The sequence below is a fragment of the Macrosteles quadrilineatus genome, unplaced genomic scaffold, assembly GCF_028750875.1.
Source record: "Macrosteles quadrilineatus isolate MER2022 unplaced genomic scaffold, UCM_ALF_1.0 Scaffold_5__1_contigs__length_97177068, whole genome shotgun sequence".
In the NCBI taxonomy this organism is placed as follows: Eukaryota; Metazoa; Arthropoda; class Insecta; order Hemiptera; family Cicadellidae; genus Macrosteles; species Macrosteles quadrilineatus.
In genome coordinates, this window is record NW_026542598.1 from 93,829,894 (window position 1) to 93,847,966 (window position 18,073).

At 37.4% G+C, this 18,073-nt stretch overlaps 1 protein-coding gene across 1 annotated transcript; it reads right to left on the bottom strand.

Moving 5' to 3' along the window:
- Positions 1–1,224: 1,224 nt before the first annotated feature.
- LOC128995840 (tuftelin-interacting protein 11-like) lies at positions 1,225–16,969 on the bottom strand. Its single transcript, XM_054420861.1, has 13 exons — positions 16,758–16,969; positions 13,639–13,849; positions 12,756–12,924; positions 12,114–12,207; positions 11,612–11,825; positions 10,050–10,239; positions 8,581–8,796; positions 7,666–7,913; positions 6,705–6,901; positions 3,740–3,961; positions 2,841–3,047; positions 2,422–2,525; positions 1,225–1,536 (listed from the first exon to the last, which is right to left on the bottom strand). The coding sequence occupies exons 1-13, from the start codon at positions 16,870–16,872 to the stop codon at positions 1,294–1,296; spliced, it is 2,430 nt and encodes an 809-aa protein (XP_054276836.1). The 5' UTR covers positions 16,873–16,969; the 3' UTR covers positions 1,225–1,293.
- Positions 16,970–18,073: the final 1,104 nt, after the last annotated feature.

Genomic DNA, 18,073 nt, shown 5'->3' on the forward strand with positions numbered 1-18,073 from the left:
TCAGGGTGTTATGGTTTGTGTTTAGGTTTAAACCCAGCTGAAATACTCAATGAATGTGCTTAGACAGCTAAAAAAGTAGTTTATATCTTACATTACTGGCCTACTTCCTTACACCTTCTGCCTGGAGACCCAACATCAAGTACTGTAAAACTGTCAAGGCACACAGAGATCTGAAAGATGAAGTAAAGGTATATAGGGTGTGTGTGAGCATGGAACCAACAAGCTCAGCTCAACATGGCTGCAGTTTAGTTCAAACATAAAATGTATACCAGATACAGTGTACGCCTTCAATGACCTGACCTGAAATACTGAGATGAACAAGTGTGAATTCAAAGGTATAGGATATGTCATAGTAATACTTTTGACTATTGATACAAGTAATACTTCGTTCACAATATTTATGCGGTTTTAGGAGAAGAAATCCATCCCCTCCACTTGACATTTACCTTTAAAATAATAGCTCAACAGCTGAGCAACATACATTAAATACAAATAAAGTGGTGAGAGATTTTCCCCTCAAACCACCTAAATATTGACAATGAAGTATAGTGCAGTAGTATCTTTTTTGGCAAATCTCACACAAGCATAAGACTGGTTATTTGTGTGTTTGAAGGCATTAATTAATTTACCTTAAAAAGGAAAAACAATAAAACAGGACAGTAACAAAGAAGTAACTTCATGATGTATGTTGTTTTTCTGAATCACCGATGATAAAATATATATAAGGTTACATTACCTTGTTCGCCAAGTGATCCATGTAAGTCCAAAAAATAGGATTACGCGTGTTTCGACGTCAAAGCGTCATTGTCAAATCGTCGGTTTAGAAAGTTTTTGTACGATTTGACAATGACGCTTTGACGTCGAAACACGCGTAATCCTATTTTTTGGACTTACATGGATCACTTGGCGATCAAGGTAAAAAAGTAACATTACATTTGAACTTAAATACAAGTTTATTTACAAAGCAAGACTATTTACATAACAAGTATTTGGTTCAACCTAAAGTTGACGGATAACTGATTGCCTTTTTTCAAATATAAGCTCGACAGGCATCATAGTAGACTCTAAGTTCAAACCAGGTTGAATTTATTTTAATTTCACTTGTTCAATAATAAATTACCACTAAGCAGACATAAAAAAGTTATATAAAAAAGTTTTTGAATGCTACGTAACTTTCTGAAACACATAAAAAAAATAAAAAACACATAAAAAAAACAAAAAGAATAAAAGGTAAAAGAACCCATTTTAGTAGTTACAATTGAATATATACATAAAAGGGAAAATGTTTACAAATTAGATAGCCATTTCCAAAAGCGCATTGAGAGAGGTCGGTTCCCATTGGCCAGAGTTGCAAACAAACAAGACATTGCGGTCGATGTACACTTGGAGTTTGCCGCACTTGTACACCTGCTTAGCCTCTCGGTAGCGGTTAGGTAGAGGCATCCAAACAATGCCAAGTTCTTCACAACGCTTCTGAACGAGGTCCTTGAACTGCTGTGGAACTTGCTGGGTGGTCTTGATACACTCGACCAAACCCTGGGGAAAAACTGCAGTTAGACAATAGCAAAAAATACTACAACAAAGCAAGGAGAAAGAGTCTAAACTGACACAAGACTTTACACCAAACACAGAGCATTTGAACATTTCACTGTCACTCATGCATTTTCAAACAAGGAAGATATGAGTTAAAGAGAGATGTTAATATTAGTTCTCCTTTTCTCTTTTCAACCCATACCTTCCTTAGTTGAAAATGCCGTTGGTGACAGTGAAATATTCTAACATTTTGTGTATAGTATAAGGTTTTGTGGTTCATGTGCCAGTTTGCACTCTTTCCCATTGAGGTGAGCCTGCTATCTCAACTAAAATTCCTAACAACCTAGGCCCCTATGCTCATGTTTATCCTTAAAGTGTAGAGAAAGTATATGTAGCAGTTTGCAGATCAAAGTTCTGTCTGCACTGATTGCCATGATTACAACTGAGTGGACCAGAAGATCCAAACTAGTACACACTTTTACAAACCAAGTTTTAAGCATAAAGTTTAAAACTTTGCAGGATAAGGAATGGGCAACCCTCAAATGTAATCATAGTCATTATTGAAGTAGCCCTATGCAACTCATAACTGATCAATCTACATGACTCTGAGGCGATTCCAACTTGATTTGAAGTGGTACTTCACTACCAAAAACACTACACTAGTTAAAACACCTTTTCTTTAGAATCAGATGATTTATCATTCCAACAGTGAAGTAGTCAGGAGTTCAAGATATATTGGACCTCGTACAAGATTGTAGGAAACATTTCATTCAAGAAACATCAACCTAACCTTATCTACACATGATATGTTAAGGATTCTTTGTTCTGTTCTTCTTCCCTTGTATCTAGACAGACATAACATATTGTTGACTGTTAGTGTTGATATACCTGGTAGCGGGCCTGGGCTTGAGCAGCTTCTTGTTGTGAAGGTTGAGGCGCAGAACCTCCTCCCACTGATCTGTTCATCAGCTCTAGAGCTGATCTCAGGTGTTCTGTTAACATAAAACGAAAAATTATAAAAAAATATGTAACACAGAGCACAAGGGTCTAAGTTTTTCACCTTCACTATAAAGTATTCTAATATTTTGTGTTTCCTGTGCTTGTTTGGACTCTTTCCCAATCAGGCAAGCCTACTATAGTAAAAAAATCCTAAAAAATTATAAAAACAACAACAATGTATTTAAAAATAACAAACTGGATTTTAAAGCCTTGGACATTCAAAAGAGTCATTTAAAAACACTGTCTGTCTAACATCCTTAATTGAGAAATAAATAAGGCACCTGAATGAAGGTTCAGGTTAGGCTTACCTTTGATTACTGGTTCATTGAGCAGAGGTTCGGGAAGTACGCTCTTCCAGCCTGTGTACCAGTTGGTGACCTGGTCATAGTTGGGATTGAGGTTGAGCCATAGAGTGAGAACCTGCAGCCACTTGGGAAAGAAGCTCTTGTCCAAGAGAGACGCAAGAACATGTGATGGGAGTAGTTCCTGCCATTCCATCACCCAGTTCCAGTTGTCTAGGAGAAACATAAGAAGCATTTGTAAAAACAGACACTTCTTTAATGTCAAGGGATGATTCAAGATGTTGATTTTATAACAGGTTTACATCATATAGTCAAATAAGATGTATACAGTAAAATTTTATCAAATGTTTATCTTGAACCCTCCAAAACTCAAAGACAGATTAGAACAATATTTAATCGACTGGATTCAATTTTATTAGTTACACTACAGAGAAGTAAGACACTAAAGATACATTCAATGGTACACTTAAGTAGTGTCTAACACCAGTCGCTAGTGTCTAGAACAAATTCTATTCGTCGTCCCCTTCCACTCTCCTTTCCCAAATCACCATCACCATCTGTAGTAGCGTACACGTGCTCATGTGGTAGGAAGACCCTATGCACTACAACTGCTGTAGAAAATGCTATTTGGCCATTGCTGTTAGCTCTTCCTTACTCGATACTAGTACATTTCTCCCCCAACATGTCAGAGCTACAGACCCACAGTTGTCCCATAAGCTTGTATCCTCTGTATCTTACTTTCTTTGGTTACACTCACATTTAGTCCACATTATAAAAACTTGCGCATTTGTTAAAATCAGTAAACATAAAACATTCTGAATAAGGACATTGAACTTTCGAAATTTAGGATTTTTTTTGTTTAACCTATTAATTTTCCCCATCTCATTATCTGCCTAATAACTCACCTAAATGCTGCTGATGGGGGTTGATGACAAACTCCTGTAAAGTGAGGTGCAGTTTAGGTACGATGTTGTTGATGAGGAAAGCGTCCATCTCTCCCTTACTGAAGGCCCCGACCCACGGCCTCAACATGAGCCTGGCCGAGCAGTCCGACGGATGCCACGACACCAACGCAGCCGCCAGCTTGTGGCGGATCATGGGGAATATCGTGGTGTTCAGGTACTTGCCTGTGAAGAAACAAATGTTGAAAAAGATCAGAAACACTGTTGAAGTATTACTTCAGTAAAACCACACTAACTTGACACCCAGTAACTCAACAGTCATCAGGTGACTAGAGGACAGCGCACACATCTAGCTGGCTTTGTCTTACTGTTGTGTTAGAGTTTTCGAGTTCTAATTGTTGAATATTCCTCATTTCTTTGAAGACTGTTAACTCGATATGTAAAAATAATCATCTTAGTAATAAGTTTATGTGCAAAAACGAGTCTGATATGTATTCATTTAATAAACCCTATTAAATATTTCAATGTTCTGACATCAACAACCCCAAAACTTCACTACCTCTGGCCCTCTGGGTACACAAAAAATTGTCGAGTTAGTGATTTTTTGATTTTTTACTATAGTGGCTTTTCAAAGTACTACTGAAACTTAACGGATCTCTCGGAAACTTACTTTCTAGATGTAACTTCATACATGTTACAATTAGGGATGAGTGGTTTTTCAAATTCGGTTGTCCGTTTTGTCTGTTTTTAGAAAATAAAACCTGAGAATTGATGGAAAATGTTGATGATGATGTCCTACCACTGCGGGAAACGATCATGATAATTCTGCGACTTTTGAACACTATAAAAATAGTGGCATGATTACCGAAATTAATTCTGCTTTTCTACCAGCAGCCACTCAAGACATGCGTAAAAAACAGCTTAGTTATGACTAGTTTTTAGAAAAAATAATGACCAATTTTTATTGTGGTTATAAAAAAGAATGATTGCAATCATCCATTTCTCATTAGTTATCGGTGAAACCCAAATTTTACCTGCAATAATAACTGTAACAATGTAATCAAACCAAAAACAAATAGAATCATTATTGATGTAGCTTAGGCAATTTTATGCAGGCCTATTAAATTTTGGTGTTTTCCACGCCAGTGGCATTATTACTCTTTTTTTGTAAGAGAATGGTCCAAAACTTGGTATTTTACAAAAGTTCTATCGTTGATCTTTGTGTTGGGGAGTAAAAACTAATAAGATAGTCGATCTTATATTTCTACTTAAATCTTAAAATAACCGACAACCGATGAAACAAAACCTGAACCATTAAATATTGCAAATAATACATCACTAGTTCGGCCGCTTAGAAAACGACCTGCGCGCTAATGCTAAACCAATGCTGGAGGAGGTCGTTTTCTAAGCGGCCGACCTATAGCTGAAATATAACTTATCATAAGGATGTATCAATAACAGGTGGAGGAGCATAAGCTGTCATTCCATTGGATAGGGTTAGGAAAGCTCTCCTCACATTTTTGCTCGCTAGTCCACTACAGTTTCCAAAACTCATTGAATTGAGCCTAGGACATGAAATATGATTAATTCTGGCACTACAGTATTATACTCTAGGATTGTCATGCCTACCCAGCAGAGGTAGCCAAGGGTGTATCCAGGTATGTATTGGTATTGTGTCTGTGAGAGGGTTCCACTCCTCCACCTCCTGATGTAGCCTAGGTAAGATCAGCTGTTGAGGCACATTGTCCTTGGTCCAATAGCACTACAGTATTATACTCTAGGATTGTCATGCCTACCCAGCAGAGGTAGCCAAGGGTGTATCCAGGTATGTATTGGTATTGTGTCTGTGAGAGGGTTCCACTCCTCCACCTCCTGATGTAGCCTAGGTAAGATCAGCTGTTGAGGCACATTGTAATTGGTCCAATAGCACTACAGTATTATACTCTAGGATTGTCATGCCTACCCAGCAAAGGTAGCCAAGGGTGTATCCAGGTATGTATTGGTATTGTGTCTGTGAGAGGGTTCCACTCCTCCACCTCCTGATGTAGCCTAGGTAAGATCAGCTGTTGGAGCACATTGTCCATGGTCCAATAGCACTACAGTATTATACTCTAGGATTGTCATGCCTACCCAGCAGAGGTAGCCAAGGGTGTATCCAGGTATGTATTGGTATTGTGTCTGTGAGAGGGTTCCACTCCTCCACCTCCTGATGTAGCCTAGGTAAGATCAGCTGTTGAGGCACATTGTCCTTGGTCCAATAGCACTACAGTATTATACTCTAGGATTGTCATGCCTACCCAGCAGAGGTAGCCAAGGGTGTAGTATCCGGGTATGTATTGGTATTGTGTCTGTGAGAGGGTTCCACTCCTCCACCTCCTGATGTAGCCTAGGTAAGATCAGCTGTTGAGGCACATTGTCCTTGGTCCAATAGCACTACAGTATTATACTCTAGGATTGTCATGCCTACCCAGCAGAGGTAGCCAAGGGTGTATCCAGGTATGTATTGGTATTGTGTCTGTGAGAGGGTTCCACTCCTCCACCTCCTGATGTAGCCTAGGTAAGATCAGCTGTTGAGGCACATTGTCCTTGGTCCAATAGCACTACAGTATTATACTCTAGGATTGTCATGCCTACCCAGCAGAGGTAGCCAAGGGTGTATCCAGGTATGTATTGGTATTGTGTCTGTGAGACGGTTCCACTCCTCCACCTCCTGATGTAGCCTAGGTAAGATCAGCTGTTGAGGCACATTGTCCTTGGTCCAATAGCACTACAGTATTATACTCTAGGATTGTCATGCCTACCCAGCAGAGGTAGCCAAGGGTGTATCCAGGTATGTATTGGTATTGTGTCTGTGAGAGGGTTCCACTCCTCCACCTCCTGATGTAGCCTAGGTAAGATCAGCTGTTGGAGCACATTGTCCATGGTCCAATAGCACTACAGTATTATACTCTAGGATTGTCATGCCTACCCAGCAGAGGTAGCCAAGGGTGTATCCAGGTATGTATTGGTATTGTGTCTGTGAGAGGGTTCCACTCCTCCACCTCCTGATGTAGCCTAGGTAAGATCAGCTGTTGGAGCACATTGTCCATGGTCCACGACGGCACCAACGGCTTCCACGTCTCAACAAACTCCACCATTGGCTCAAATTTTCTCGGCTGCCAAGCACTGTCACGATAAACACAAAATTAACTTCAGAATTAGCAAAATATATCACACTGTGGTTGGATTGGTATAGGGTAAACCATATGAATGATAGCGATAGATTACGCAACACCTTACCGTATTTTATAGTTATTGTTTAACAACACTCCCAGCCTACTCACACAACATTGCCAAACACTTCCTCTTTACAATATTTGACCCTCCTATTACACTGTAATATACTGTACATCCATCTTGTGGAGATACACAGAGTCGGGCAAAAGTATTGATACCAGGGTTGCCACCTTTGGTTAGGGAAACATTTTGAAATGCCCCCCTTTCCCATGGATTAACATAGGCTTATATATGGACATAAGGAAGTATTGTGAGGGCAAGGTCAACATTTTAAATGTAAACCCCTTCAAGTAACACCTCACTTTAAAGGCCATCAGTTAAACAGAATATCGGCAAAAACTAGAGTGCTCTCATGGTAATTCATTATCACATTTTATAAGAAATGGTAGGACAATGATTAGAATAAATTTCCTTATTACTGAAAATCTTTCTCTTTTGTAATTAACAAAAGTGGGCAGTAACCATGAAACGTTTAAATATTTTGCGTGTATATTTATGGGTGACCCAATGTGAAGGTTGCTCTTCCTACTGAATTAAGAAAGGTGTAGGTCAGAGCTCTAGCTCAAACCTTCTCTAGTTGAAAATGCTGTCAATGACTGGCAAATATTCTAATTTCTGTGTATAGTGTAATGTTTTGCGTTTCATATTCTCACCTGACAGCAATGCGGACACATGGTATCCAAGTGTCCCACAGCAGTTTGTGGTACGGATCCTGTGTAGACGAGACTGTCAGAGTCTGATCCTGCTCAAGGATACTCCGCCATTGTCTGAATATCTCCACAGGCTGGGCTGGGTCCTGTAGTGGTGACCAGGCTGACAGGTAGTCCTTGAACAGAGGCCTCACCACAGTGTCTGCCAGCGACGACACCTCATATATGCAGTACTCCATGTAGTACTTTTCCTGTCAAAGTTCAACACATGATTTAACTTTTACTTGAAATTTATCTACCTACAACACTATGACACTCCTCAGATAAGTTGTTACTGAGTATGGATTTAGGAATCAGTTTGGAAAACTTTTTTGTCTGTTCACAACGGTTTGACAAGCCATTCCTCATCACCTTTAAAAAGACACTGCTACAGTTTGAAAACCCCCACTTGTCATGACACAAACTGTTAGGTGGTAAAATCCGACAATGAATCAGTGAAGTATTTTGAGCTAATATATTGTATACACTGTATACATTGTCCATAAGTTACTCAATCATTTACAGCTGTTTTGCGTTTGCAATAAGTGTGTCAGAAGCAGATTTTTTGTTTTGTAACATAAAGGTGATACTATGGACGGTTTACTCAATTAGAGATTTAGAGAACAATTTAACTGTGAATATGGACTAAATATTTCAGTTGGTAGCCCAAAGGTATTTTAAAATTATATTTTGATGGTGAAATCATGAATTTGACCATGACTAGTATCAACAATTTCCAAACAGCAAAAGGCAAAAAGAGGGACAGTTTGGTGTAATTTGCATGAAAACTACCATAGCAGGATCAAGTGGGCGATACAAAAATCCTGCCTTAAAGCTTAGTAAAAAATAAATCCGGGAAATTCCGGGACGAAATCCAACCTGCAGTTCCCGGAAGGCCAGTGACGCCTCCTGTAGTGTTATAGAGTTGTCTTCCGCCCCGGACACTAGCCTCTGTACAACAGCCATAACCTTGTCCAACACCTCTATCATGTTTGCCTCCTCCTTTTCCTGTTTGGTCAGTGTTTCCACCTCAGCCTCCAGAGCTACACAACGGTTCTCAGCATACTGCAGCTTCCTGTCATTGGATACTATAGCCTGTAACAAACAAGTTGAACAGTTATGTTTAAAACAGGTACTGATAGCAGTCCAAGGTTTTTGAACTGGTTTGAGGTGACATGCAACATATAAGACCCCATAGAGCATCAGAGTGTTTGCGTGATAGCTGTAATTTATAACTAAAGCTGATTGCAAAAAATTGTGCTTTTTGTATAGGCATTCTCAAGTAGACATATCTATGGACCAGCTGTAGCTAATTTTTTACTTAAAAAGAACTGTCACAGTATGCTAGGGTCTAAAAGTATGTTTTCAATGTTATTCTTTGTAAATGAGGTAAGCATACTGTAGTTAATGGGATATTACAAGATGCAATAGCTTACAATAAGTTGTACTATTAATTTGGATTCGTTAAAAAGTTTCCATGTTGGACAGATAATAGTATTTAACATCAGCGCAATCTGACAGTAGCTCAACTCATCTTAGTCCAGTCAAAAAAGTTTAACCTCCAAAAAAATCGATAGGTTTTGAAACTTTGCACACTTATTTATAGGAACCAATGTTCTGATATATATCAATGGAAGAGTGGCTGTATATTAAATGAAAGATCATTATATTTTCAACAATAATGACATTTACACTTTTATTTTATTCCTAATGGTTACTGAGTTGTAGGGCTTTAATTATGACGTTTTTTTCTCAAACTGTTGGGGTGTGAACAATGGTGCATACTGTACAGACAGTTTGAGAAAAACACCATATTTTAACACCATATAACTCGGTAAGCATTAGGAATAAAATAAAAGTGTAAGCATCATTTTTGTTGGAAATTTAATAAACTTTCATTTAGTATACAGTCACTTTAAGCTCTGACAAATGGTTCTCGAGATTTTAGCCAAAAATAAAAAATGAGCGCTGTTTTCACTAATTGACACTAGAGCTCGTCTCATATGTATGGAGACTTTTGGTATAATTTTCCCTAGGTACCTAGAAATATGTGTGCAAACTGCAAAGTTTCAAAACTTATGCATCGTGAGAATGTGCCATAATAGAAGGCTTTACTTCCCGATAACTTCTTAATAGGTCCAGGAAGGTATTGAAATGTCTAAAAGACCCAAGAGTTTAAAATTAGTTGCATCAAGTAGATATTGTAAGATTAATTGAAAATAATTGTTTAAAAGTCCATGTTTAGTACATTATTTGATACCTTTTTCTTTTCATTATGAAAAAGACTTATTTCAGAAAACTATATAGAAATTATTCAGTTTGCGGTTGATTATTGGCCAAAAACTAACCTCCTCGCACATTTCCACCAGCAGGTTGAGGTTGTGCTGCAGTTCAGGCAGTTCAAAGTTAGTGAACTTCTTATCCTTGCGGATCTCCCACTGCTCGGAGGGCCGCTGTACGCTAGAGATGGCGTGGTACCCGGACAACACTCTCTGCTCGGGCCCCGTCATGTCTATCACTTTCACTTTGCTCAGTTCACTGTCACAAACAAACTTATTATACCTAAAACTTAACCATTTGAGTTTTACTGGCCGAAAGATTAGCATCAGAAAATGTAATGTTTGACTGACAGATTCAATCCCATCTATTCACAGGAATTTTTGAAGGTTACAAATGCTTTCAAAGGAAGGAATTATTCCCTCACATTGTCAAACGATAGTTTGTGTTGAGGATTTTGTGAAGGTTTAAGGCTTACCTAACTGACTAGAAAATAGATGAAAATACACAAATAAACTCATAAGTATAGAATGTTTGAAGTTACCAGCTCCTTCTTAAATATAGGATCTAGTTTTTGTAACAACCCGGAATCCCCCGAGGGGTAAAAATCAGTTTTTTAAGTTTTTCATTAAAAGTTATTATAACTTTCTACGTTCGGGCCTGCGTTGAAAACGGCATCGTTGGAGCAGGACGAGCAGAGGTTTGACGTCATCGTAGAGGGGAGGATGCTAAAAGTGCGCCCCACACGCTTTTTCATGAACGAGCACACATTCTTTTTACTCTTTTTTCGGAAATCATTTAAGTTGCTTGAACAATATAGGTAGAATTTATTCAATTACCCCGAACAGGCTCAAATCAAGTTAATCTAAGAAACGTCATATCGACTCTGGTGTTCGACCGACTTTAATTTCCCAAAACGTTTACTTTGGTGTTAACCAAGTCGTACAACGAACGATTCACTAATTAAGGTATATTCACGATCACGATCAATTATTCAGAATTCTAAATTTAGCTTCACATATTTTTCGAGTGGCTATGATGAGCACTAGTTAAAGGTAAGCTAAACATTGTTGGCATTGTTGTAATTATTATTTTGAGTCAATAAACTTGAAACGATAATTAATTAACGAACACGTTAGAATCCTGGACAATCTCATTGTAATGTAAGGTAAAGCTATCTGGACAGATTTTAAGGTGTGACTAATTTCAGGTGAGACGACTGTTATGTATTATTTCCCCAAGTCCCGATTTTAAAATCTAATTTTGTCTCTCTACCCTAAATATCATCATATTTAAATCTCTGTTTTTATCAGTAAGGTAACTCTGTTGTTAAGCCTATTCACCACAAAATGCTTAAAATAAGGCCTAAAGGCGTCTTAAAAAAATTTGCATGAACAATTATCAACAAAAAACCCACTTATTTATAATATGTGGTGATAAAAGTTGAATTCCGTCCTGGAAGATTATTTGTAATAGTCATATTGAAATTGTGGACACAATGCCTTGACAATTAACTAAAACAACAATACTCTCAATATTAGCTAGATATAAGCTATAAGCTAGATAAGTTTTTTTTTTTAGCAGACAAATGTTATGAAAATCAAGCACCATTTCTAATACAACAAAAACTTACTTGAATTCCCTTTTCTTCTTTCTCCCTGGTTGCTTGCTCTCCTCCAATACGTCTTCTATACTTTTGTACACATATTGTACTTTCTGTTTCTTACTCGAGCCGTCCTCTTTACGCCATTGTGAGACTTTATCACTTATAACAGTCTCCTTTTCTTTCTTCTTCTTTTCACCGTCCAAGTCAGCAATCTTTTGGCCTTTTTCAGGGCCATAAGCACCTGCAGCACAAATTATTGGGATGATTCCAAATCCATTAAGTTTTAAACAAATATAATTTGAGATTATACAAATACGACTAGTAAATTAATATAATTTGCTTTGCCGATTGTAATTTAATATTTGTAAATGAACCACATGATTGTACTTAATTAAAAAAACTACTTGTTGATAGTGTGAACTGATCAAAATAAGTTCTTAGATTAGTCCAATTTTTATGGTTATTGATCTTAAACGTGTTAGCTAAATTATTATTTGATATTTACTACAGTTCATTCCCTGAAACTTACCAATTGCACCTCTTCCTTTTCTCAAACTAGCTTCAATAGGAGCCTGAATACCCTGTAAGTCCTTCCCCAAACCTTTTCCTGGTTGGTAACCCATCTGTAACCAAACAACAATGGGTTTTATCAGAGTTAACTTAACATGAAAACAAATATAATTTAAAGACACAATTTAATCTAATGACACATTTACAAAAACTTACAGCAAGACGGATAGCCTAATACAACCTTACAAGTGGAATTTTGATCCTTGCTGTTAATTTGGCCTAACTAAGTCTGGATAGGGGAAAAACATCTTGAACAGCATTTTACAAGCTGGCTCAGGAATGATAACTCAGACAAAGTTAAGTCAGTAAAAAGCTCAAGGCTTGGCTGAAGGTTTTTGCATCATTAGCATTATTTATAAAAAAACATATAGATTTTTGGTGCAGCCTAACAACACAATTTTTTTCATAGTACAAGTAAATCCATTGGCTATTTTTATTAGTTTTCATGTTTTAACCCAGGAGGTTTATCCAGTTTTAAGAAATTACCCCCATAAAAAGTAACCAGTATAATTCTTGGCAGTTTTTAATAGGTACTGGGACATTTTACATATGCAATAGGCTGTATATTAAAGTTTTAACGTGCAGATATTTTAACCCTTACCTGAAGCAACAGTTTTGCCCCAATGCCTTTTGTATGTTGCTCCCATTTGCCAACTCCTTTATTGGCGAGAACAGGGTTGAACTGAGTCTTTTGTCTCCGCAAGCCTGCTATTTCTCCTTCGATATTCATTGACAGGTTACTGAAAGAAGCTCTTGGTTCATCTTCTTCACTGTAACAAGAAACATTTTGTATCGATTAATTTAGTACAATGTGATGTCTAGGTACAAAATATTGCTAACATTAACTCAATGTCATCAACCCAGCTGTCATAAATTATCCTCTTCTACATTGGCCTATTAACTCCTATTAAGTACAGTGAGTTTTAAAACACTTTTTAACAGTCTGTGGGAACGAATTCTGCAATATTCGACATGGATAAAGAGTTGACATTCTCCAATATGAGCTACCTCGTTCCAATCACTGATATTCTGAATGCATTGCGCACAGTCCATATAACTGAGTTCAGCCACAAATAAACTCTAATCATACAGAGAGAGGTTATATTAGAATTAGGATACGTTACTATTTTTGGGGACCTTGCTTTGTCGAGTGATCCTTATTTTAGTAGTACCTACACTACTAAATTTTTGGAACTGAACCATTGAGCTTAAATTTAGTGATATAGAAGCTAACTACACCATACTATTTTTTTTATAGAAGACTCAAGTACAACCAAACAAAACAAAAATTATATTTAAACAAAACAGATTGTTAACACGAATATTCACGGGCTGCAAGGCTAAAAGGATAGCTACCAATTAAAAAACTAGCCAGATCAACATGTGATTTTGCATTGGTCGACTGGTAAAAGACTTAGTAGAGATATAGCATCTCTTGAATGAAAAGTAATCCATTTTAGACTGAAGGTTGTTTACAGTCTTACCTCGATTCACTGGAATCAACCACTCTCCGTTCAGGTTCATCATCATTTTCTTCTGTTTTGTTTTCAATTTCCTTCTCTTTCTTCTTGCCTGCTTGATGTACGCCACCAGCAACAAAATTAACTGGCGCACTGTAATTCTTTGGCTTTTTAGATTTGCTAAATCCTGCTCGTTGGCTGGGGCCTTCATCCCCACTATCATCTGCCCACATTCCTAAAAAATCAAATTTAAGCAGAAACATAAATAAAGAACTAACTTATATATAAGATGTTGAGAACAGTAAAAAATAATGTACCGGTAGCCTAAGTTACTAAATAAAAACATTTCAAAGCAGTTAAAGTTAAAGACTACCTACGTTAGGCCTGTACATCTCATAACCATAGGGTAGGCTATTATAAAGAAGACTTTCTAAATTTGCTGTTTTTTTGCAAATGTTTTTTACAATATGGTTAAAAATAATGCAAAAACAAAAAAAGTTGGTAGTGATAAGTTTAAGAATATTAGTTGTATTAATTTTTTGGTCTGGTTTCCAAGTACATCACGCCACCAAGTAACTGTAGGTCCTAAGTTACTATATCATACGATTTTCAATAAACAACATCGGCTAAAAGACATCACCTGATACCATCTCCATTTAGATCATTAACACCATCCATGTCTGTCTGTGTCTTTAACACGGTCTATCTCCAGAAGTCTAACCCTGACAACCATTTTTTGGCTGTGTCATAAATAACTTATGTAACAATCGTATATTCCGGAGGACTGGTGTTAAAAAAATATGTTTGCTAGTAAAAGATAGAAAAGGAAAGAGTTATTGGCTAACCTCATTTGAGTTTCACTCTTAAACGTCTCAAAATCCAACAATACGACTCTGTTCAGACAGAGTGTTGATAGCCTATTTAGTTAGAGAATTTGCAAAACTAGCCTGCTGATATTGTTGTATTATGCAACTAGCACTGTTTCCATGGGTCTTGTGTTGGACCTAGTGCAGGGATGAGCATCGATAATCAATGTTTTCGAAACATCGATGTTTATCTATCAACGTTCAATGTTTTTGATCAATGGTAGGTTACTAAATGTTTTTGTTACATCGATGTTTTTGGCCAAGTAAGTAATTTAGACATCGATGTTTTCCATAACTAAATTGTAGGGATTAGATTTTATGAAAATTTAAATTAAATTTTTTTATTTTTATTTTATTGAAAGGTTGATGAAATATTGAATCCACATATTTTGTGAACTGGGCTGCACTTAGGCAAGCGTAGAGTGAGTGAGATAGCCATCTACTTTTATTGTGAGGTGCTTGTTTCAGTGGTGGTTATAACTCCTCCCCCCCGCAAGTTTGTTGGCCCCCCTCTCCCAATAATCTTTAAAAACATTATTACATGAGTTACAGCCTAAACTTGCAATTTAGCTTGGCACAGCATCTCCCGAGGCACCGAGGCATTTTCATCGTCTTCCATGATTGTGGCAAAATCATGAAATACTTCCTGTAATCATGGAAGAAACATTATCATAGTCTCCCGTGATTGCAACCATAGGTGATATTGACTTGAGGTGATAGGTTTATGACTTAATCAGAGATAACAACAATATCGTCTCCCGCATTCTTGGCCCAATCGCTAATAAGCTATCTCCAATTTGGAGATAGCTATTTCCAGAGATAGCTATAGATAGGATTTGGAGCCCCACGAACCTGGAGAAATCATTTTTTCTGCAACCGCGGCAAAATCCTAGATATGTCTCCCGCGGACAAAGAAACTTTATTATCGTCTTCCGCAACTGCGACAAAACATTAAAAATCTCCAGCGGCCACGAAGACATCGTCATAGTCACCCGTGGGGAAATTTTCTTGTGGACATAGCTTATACTTTTAATTGGGCATTATGGTATCGAGTACTGAGAAAATTGGCTCAAGCTTGATTTTCTGACTTTGTGCTTGATCTCTCTTGCTAGGCTAGGCTCTGCTCGGCTCGAAAATCTACATTATATAAAAATCAACAGTTTCCAAAGCAAAAGCATAGGTAAGTAGCCTAACATTATTTACCTGACTCGAAGTAAACAAATCTAAAGTGCAGCCACCTATTAGTAAGAAATGAAATGAAATTAAAATTCTTCTTAAGCATCCATGAAAGAATGGAATTATTTGTTATCTAGTGTCCTAGCCACCTAGGTTAAATTATTTCGCCGATTAGATCGTAGAAAGATGTCAAGTTCATTTAGTGAAATCAGTATAGAGGGCCCTCTCTGGTTTGACCCGCCGGGGGCTAGGAGGATTAACATTAACATTATTGTTTTATCCTCCTAGGCCGGGGGCCACATTGGTTCTAAATACGGCCCTATTACGGCCTTCACACAGTCCACGAGGACAGTTGATGCAACCTGCATGACCGATGACAATTCTTTTACTTAGGTTGGTAGAGAATTTATATCGATCGGTCAAGTAATAGTATCAGTTTAGCTGTTGTAAACTACTTGTCCTGGTGCTCTTACTGGTTTTAACAAATTTTTGTCATAAAAAGCGTAAGGTAATTGTCATATAAATATTGTTATGATAGGGGGCCTATGTGGCTGAGCCTGTTGCACAATCACGGGCCCATGTCCCAGTAAAATTTCCCAAAAATCCCGGTCAAGGCTCACGGGCCCCCCGCACCGCACCGCAGGCCCGCTATAGCTGCCGCTGACTTGTTTTAAACTAAAAATGCTACCTGTAAATCAATTTCTATTTGTAATAAATTTTCGTAGGCACACTCCTGCCCTCTAGCATAATATAAATATTTCGTCTTGCAAATGTGAAAGAGAAACTGCCAATCTAGAACGTCTCAGCATAGGCCTAGACTAACCAACGCAAGGGAGTATGTTTCAGTTAGCCTAATCAATACTAGTAGAGTAAGCTGTTAATTAGCTGAGGGAGCACAGAGAGCAGATGGAAAAACTGAAAAAAGACCCAATTGCCCCCGAAACATCAATGGTTGACCTAGGCTAGTGGCTGTTAATCCTTTACTGCCTTGCCATTTATTCAATTAAGTTGTTTGGTTGTTCATAACATCATCTCAACGAAAACTCTTCACTAATCGTTTTGTAATGTAAGCCTAAAAGTACCAAATAATGTTTTACTTACCATAAATTTGTTGATTCTTTGAATTGCCTCCTCGAAATCTTCTTGCACCAGGGTTAAAAGCCCGGTTAAGATCTTCATCTGTAATGTCGAAGGCTTCCACTTCGTCATCGGACATATTGAATAACTATAAAATGAATAATGTATTACTTGAATATTCGTTAATAATAATAAAATGAAGATTGAAGAAAGTTTACAAACGATTGTTTTGTTGTTGTCTTCTCATAACCTAAACCTACAACCAATCCATTCAAAACAAAACAATTTTCATTCCTTCATTCCTTCTTTCTTCCAATCCAATTCCAATCCTGAATCCAACCTACCTGTGGGTCCGATCGAGTGAGTCCGATTCCGTTCCGTTCCGATTCTTTGACGAATTGCTTTGAAGAATTGGTTCGATAATTTAACCATGCAGCTACATAATTAAATGTTTTTCATTTTAGTCCTAGAGGGCCGACACGGTCAAAATCCCACAGATCAATGTTATGTCGATTTTGTTTGAATGAGATTGATTGTGTGTTTTCTGTTCTCGTCTTTATAATTTTAGTGGTTTGAATTTGTTATATCTTTTGATATTGAGGTCAATCGCAGTTTCGTTGGTGATGGTTAGATGCTTTCTGGTCGCTGTGTTAATTGTATTGTATCGGTTTGGTTGATCCACGGCCTTAATACACGTAAAAAAAACAATGGCTTGATTCGGCTTGTTGTTACTGAGGAAAAAAGTTAATAAAGTTTCATACCCAGTGAGAAAATGGTATAATAAGATTGATTTGTCTTCACGTCATGCCTAGGGTCTGAGTGACTGGGTAGCTGAATGATTATAATAGCGCTCTCATGGTGATCAGAAAGTTGCAGGTTCTCAAATACCACCTATAACTTTTTGATGATTCGAATTCGGTGTTTGATTATATTTTTGATATTTATAAGTGGAATTTTCTACCCTCTGGGAACCCTTAATCAACCACGTTTCTTATAAAACTATATTGATAGTTTTAATAAGTAGTAACAATGTTCAATGATGGTTTAATTACTGGATGAATATCAGTTCAGTACTCTTTTAATAGGCTACAGTTGATCTCTTTTACATACTTCTGTCGTGAAGTAATGTTGATTTTTTTCTAATCTTAAGGATTGCTACTTGCAACTACGTTTGCGTAAACAAATAATATGAAATGTGTAGCGCTCGAATGTTAAGTACCAGTAATGGCTATTACCAAAACCACATCCTTAACAATAATAGAGACAATCATTGAGACGACAATCAACAGAGTAGCCACGTATTAATTACAGAGTAGCCAGAGCTAGACCAGTCTGAAGTA

Coding starts and splice junctions, on each gene's coding strand:
- LOC128995840 (XM_054420861.1), bottom strand. CDS start 16,872: ATGTCCGATGACGAAGTGGAAGCCTTCGACATTACAGATGAAGATCTT. Junction 8,797..10,049: donor TGGTGGAAATGTGCGAGGAG/GTTAGTTTTTGG, acceptor TGTTTGTTACAG/GCTATAGTATCCAATGACAG. Junction 3,048..3,739: donor CCCCCATCAGCAGCATTTAG/GTGAGTTATTAG, acceptor TGTTTCTCCTAG/ACAACTGGAACTGGGTGATG.